This window comes from Poromitra crassiceps, assembly GCF_964638095.1.
Source record: "Poromitra crassiceps genome assembly, chromosome: 23".
Classification (NCBI taxonomy): Eukaryota; Metazoa; Chordata; class Actinopteri; order Beryciformes; family Melamphaidae; genus Poromitra; species Poromitra crassiceps.
The window spans coordinates 3,897,158-3,903,157 of record NC_139639.1 but is presented as its reverse complement, the minus strand read 5'-3'; the positions used below and the strand labels follow the sequence as shown (position 1 = coordinate 3,903,157).

Genomic DNA, 6,000 nt, shown 5'->3' with positions numbered 1-6,000 from the left:
CACACACACACACACACACACACACACACACACACACACACACACACACACACACACACACTTACTATACTATTACTGCTTTTTTATTTCTGTATAATAACCAAAGGACCTTTATTATTTCAATGCAAAGAAGTAAGTAATATTAAAATGCATTAGACTAGCCTACTACAAAATAGGCAAAGTGGTACAGTAAATCGCTAATGATGCCAGCTATGGCCTTCACTAAGTGCTAGTAACCATTATGATTTTGGCTTGTTGTTAGATTGGTTTGTCATTGATTTAGCTGTTACCATGACAACGTGAAAAGGGCTTGTTACTGCATTTACTATTCTATTCTATTCTATTCTAGTCCTCCTCCACATATTACCTGCCTGCCTCTAAGAGATGACTTTTCATTGGTTATTCATTGGTCTTCCATCAGGCAAAGGAGGGCACATGCTGAAAAGAGGATGGAGAGAGAGAGTGGGGGGCTGCAGGGTCCTGCCTCCACATACACACTGATACAGGACAGTATCAGGCCGAGTGGGCAATACAATCAGTTACCATGACAACATGTGCTCGAATCAGAGCAAAGAGTGGCACGGCCGCTGATGCACCCATCAGGGCCAATCCGTGTGACCTCCAACAAACTATGTCTGGGTTATCTCCCTCTCCTCCCCATAGCTGCTGCTGCTGCTGCTGCGGCTGCCCCGGTGCTGATATCTGAACAATGGTCCGACTGTGTCACACAAACAGCCTACAGTACCTTACGCATGCATGTTAATGTGCTGTTGTGTGTCATTTGTCTCCACGGCGACCACAGGTTTTGTTTCCCCTGCAGGGTTGCAGGCAGATGGTCACGCTCTCACATACTGTGACTCTCATGCAGAAGATATGCAGCTAAAATCCACAGTCGCATCTGCTTTCATCCTAGAAGAAACCTTTTCTCCTCCAGGACCCAGTCTGATCCTGCATGGAGCTCCTTTGATGAAGCAGGTTGAGGATCTGAAGGTCTGCTGGGTGGGGCCTGGGGCTGACTCACAGAGGTGGTGGTGGGGCTGCAGTCAGCCAGCAGCAACACACCATGGAGAGTTGCAGTTGAATAATAAGCTCATTAGAATAATAATATCAACAATTTCCTATTCACCAGATACGATTGGAGATCTATTTCTGATGAATACGAGCAAAGATGAAAGAAAGACCTGTGCCATTAAGTTTCACATTTCTTTCCCATGTAACTCTCTCTCTCTCTCTCTCTCTCTCTCTCTCTCTCTCTCTCTCTCTCTCTCTCTCTCTCTCCCCAGGCATAGCCCTGATATATAGCTGTGGTGTCTGGGGAAGTAATTAAGAGCTCCTATGGCGGGTGTCTGTCTGAGACAACACAACTTGATATCGGCGTTGGGGGTCGGCGAGCATCCCCAAAGGTCAATCTGACCTATCGACAACCCGGCTGAAACCAGAGCCGCTAAACTGCTAACCGGCAGAGATGCCTGCACGCACACACACACGTGAAAGAGGGCACCCCCATGGGAATGTGTGCACACACACACGCGCATGCATGCACGCACGCACACACATGCACACACATGCACACACACACACACACGCACACGCACACACATACACAAACGCACACACACACACACACACACACAAACGCACACACACAACTCATTCACCTTCACACGATCTCGTTTGATGTTCGTGACTAAATGCGAGTCGAAACTTGCGTGTGCACAACCGAGCAGCTTCTCTTGCCCACATCATGGAATATTTGAATATTTTAAAGAGCATGGGTGTCATTTAGATACAAAGTGTTTCTGCAGCAAACATGTCGTGTATAGTAATGATTTCCCAGGGCCATCATAGAGCTGAACAAACACTCCCCCCCCCTACGGCCACCACATCATCTAATTAGATGGACTATGCGGACTTTATTTTTTTATATATTTTAGTTGGTTTTTATATTACATAATGGTTTTATATTTTTGGTTTATATTTTTCTATTGGGACTGAAAAGTGGACTATGCGTACCCATGCAATAGTCTGGCTCTGGAAGCCACGACGTGTACGTGTGTGTGTGTGTGTGTACGTGTCCGTGTGCGTGTGCGTGTGTGTGTGTGTGTGTGGGTGAGATGCACTTTAAATTTCGTTGTACTGGTTGTACAGGTTGTACAATGACAATAAAACTTTCTGATTCTGATGCTGATTACATAACCCTGCAGTGTTGTGGTATTTCCAAAGTTTAAGTGTACACTGGCTTTTTTATTTTGTTCTAATCTAAGGGACAGCTAGCATTAATAAACAATGCTAAAAATACACACAAACACACACACTCAGTGTGAAATCTGAGCAGAGAGCCTCCTTGGCAAACACATTTGCATCGCATCCCTCATCCAAAACTGATTTACAAGTGAAAATGTCTGCAGACAGCAGGTTGAAAAGCAGAAACTGCCTGTGCCAAACTCACCCAGCAACAAACACTGTGAGGCAGTAAGGCTAAAGAACCCGTGCTAACTGTCAGTGCCAATAAGACAAAACAGACATTGATCGAGCGAACTATGCTAATGCCTATTGATTTGTAGAACTAACAGATGGTAATGATTCACCAAACGCTCTGGTTGGGGTATACTGCTCTCAAGGTAATAGGTCCTTTATATAAGAAGACAGGAATGTGCCTTTGGGGATGTCAGTGCAGCCGCATGGCCGCGAGACAAAATGACATTCTGGCACTCTACGTGATGAGATCTACATTCTATAAGATCTACTTTCACTTGAGACAAAATGACATTCTGACACTCTACGTGATGATATTTGATTTCTATCAGATCTACTGTACTTTCACTTTCACTTCTCTATCCATCACAGGTTTACATGGTAGATTTTGCACTCTGGTATAATGTTCACCTCCTCACCTTGTCACTAGTGTGTGAGAAATATGTGAATTCCTCAACACATCCTGATCATCAGGATCATCTATCAGATGGGAATAAGCCATCTTCTCCGCTACCTTTAGGGCCGGTAGCCCAGAAAACAAGCAGGAGTGGAGCACAGCTCAGCTCAGCTCACCACAGTCTGTATTTACTTACTGCTTTGCATACACATGGTTAACAGTTGTTGCCTTCAGGTATTTTAAAATGTACTGGCACAATGATGTCTCTGTTCTTGTTTTACAAGCAGTATGTGTATTTCTTTTTTTTTATGTACATTTCAACACAACATATTCTGACACAGAACACATTATAGCTACACTGTGGAAAAAATTGTCTATAATGTAGACACATTGCCCTATACCACATCTTAAATTTGACTATGAATGATTATTGAAAAGTCAGAGGAGAATTCCGTTGCACTTTCAGACAAATAAACCATCGCTAACAGTGAGACAAAACACCATTCTCCATATTTCTTTCTCTACAGGTAGTTTCTGTATAATAACTTTTAATTGTCTATTATTCAATTGTCTCATGTTTCATCTACACTCTGTGGCTGCCCTGGCTTGAAAATGCTATGTGTTACTTCTCCATTGGGAGGCATACTCTCACTAACAAAGTGCCCTCCACTCCAGTGCTGACTGAGCTCTGTGATGCTGCACTGACACTCAATGGAGAACTCTATAATAACATGATATGTGCCAGTGGTTCTCAAATGGGGGTCCGGGGGCCCCCAGGGGTCCGTGGCACTTCGCCAGGGGGTCCGCCAAAAGTTTTCAGGAAAATAAAAATTAAAACTTTTGTGTGTGTGTGTGTGCAAAAGCTTCATAGTTCAATGGAAATATTTTATGCGTTAAATCTAAAATGGTTCATGGATTACATTCTAATCTAACAAACCTATCAATTTAAAAGTCAAGCACGTTACCGTGGAAACAATTAAGCATTAGCCCAAAATCACAAATCAGAATGAGGGGGTCCCCGGTATATTTTCTATCTTGTAAAGGGTTACTTGGCTGAAAAACTGATGTAGGCTATTGAGAACAAGCTTTCCAAATACTACACCAGTCTCTGTAGGTGAAAATACAATGTTCCACAGACCTGCATCTCCTGCTCGATGCGCAGCCTCTCCCGACCCAGTTCCTCGTGATAAAACTGTGGACAGAAAAGCAGTTAGAGACACCAGACCTCTACTTCTGTGTATTTCCTGTTTGAGGTTTTTGATGAAAGGAAATACCATACTTTATTCTAACCAGCTGTATCTCTACTGTACCACAGTGGTACATATCGCCCCGCCAGCTTAGATATGATCAATATTTATAATATATATCCTTTGATCTGTGGGCTACTCACATAGAAGCCTGTAGAGGGCGCATTTTTGGATACGGGTTGGCCATACCTGTCTATAAGATGGCTGCCGCCCATGCACACTGGAGCTGCACATGGGACAAGTTAGCCCCGAAGCCTTTCTGGAAGGAGACCTTTCTGTAAGAAAGCCACGCCCCGAACTCATTTGATTGGTCGGCGAAACTGCTTCTTCCTGAAAACGTGTGGCAAGTAAAAAAAGATTTGGTTAAGATCAGGGGTAGGGTTTTCTTATCTAACCACGACCGTAACCAAACCAAATTGTTGTACTTGCCTAAACCTAATGTTTCATTAAATTGCATGTGGTTTGATCAGGAATCGAACCCCAGTCCTCAGATTGGAAAGCAAGCACCTTACCCATTTAGCCACAGGACCCAGCAGACCCTCAGCTGCACTTTTTCCACACACTAACGTTTTCAGGAAGAAGCAGTTGCGGTGACCAATCAAATGAGTTTGAGGCGTGGCTTTCTTACATAAAGGTCTTCTTCCAGAAAGGCTTCGGGACTACCTTGTCCCGAACTTATTTAATAAATAAATCTTTGTGTTTCTCAATATTGATAAACAGCCTGATTCCTTGTTTCTGACTGTTCGCATGTTATTAGATTATAGTGCCAGTCAACCCCGAGACACGATAGAATACGAGCCGGAATTGAATATTGAGCATAGGACTGGGCCGATTGGTGGCAACAGGAACATGAAAACGCCAAAGCATCAATACAGACTGGAAGATTACAACCGATTTGTTTTATCAGATGCAATCATGTTCTCCGATCGGGACTTTGACACACTCAAACAGGTGTGTGGTACCGTGTGTGTGTGTGTGTGTGTGTGTGTGTGTGTGTGTGTGTGTGTTAAAGTATTGGTTTGTGCAAGCAGTTCATGTGACCTACATGAATAGGTTTTAAAATGAGGCTGAGGAATGTCACATATGTCACGTAAGCAGGTTCAGAGGAGCCTCTGTGACTAACCTGGTCAGGTTCAGAGGAGCCTCTGTGACTAACCTGGTCAGGTTCACAGGAGCCTCTGTGACTAACCTGGCCAGGTTCACAGGAGCCTCTGTGACTAACCTGGTCAGGTTCAGAGGAGCCTCTGTGACTAACCTGGTCAGGTTCACAGGAGCCTCTGTGACTAACCTGACCAGGTTCAGAGGAGCCTCTGTGACTAACCTGATTGATTGATTGATTGATTTTATTTAGTACAAGCACATAAACATTTCATGTAGAAGTAAAATGCAAAGAATTGGCGTACAGGGATAAAAAAACACATGAAAGTCCCAGGGCTTTGAAGTCCTGGAGCTTATTTCCAATGTGGTCCCTAGTAGAGAAGAGAAAGAAGAGTGAGAGAAGAGAAGTGGGAGTAGTAGAGAAGAGAAGTAGGAGTGAGAGAAGGCGAGAGAGAGAGAGAGAGCACATACTGTATAAAACACACACGAGAATTCAGATTTCAGCATTCTGAACTCTGAGTTTTAAAATACATGAGACATTTTGAATTAAAAACATTAAATCTACTTGGTGCATGCTGCAACCTATGCCTGTAGCTGCTTTTTTACAGCCCTCTTAAAGCTGGCTAAAGTGGGGATGTTTTGGATGGCCCTGGGCAGGGAGTTCCACAGCCGGCTTGCTGTATATAAAAAACCTTTGGAGCCTGTTTTAGGCTCATGAACGGCTAGTGTCCCTGACCGTAACTGCCGTCCATGGACTTGGCCACGCAGAACGATGCAGGAGCT

At 43.9% G+C, this 6,000-nt stretch overlaps 1 protein-coding gene across 1 annotated transcript in view; it reads right to left on the bottom strand.

Moving 5' to 3' along the window:
• The window catches only part of LOC310797377 (myomegalin), a gene marked incomplete at both ends in the record, with an annotated part of 55,769 nt that overhangs the window by 29,759 nt on the left and 20,010 nt on the right, over positions 1-6,000 (bottom strand). The window contains one exon of the mRNA XM_083659748.1: positions 4,011-4,064. Coding sequence (XP_083515874.1) covers positions 4,011-4,064 — 54 coding nt within the window. The remainder of the gene's footprint in view (positions 1-4,010; positions 4,065-6,000) is intronic.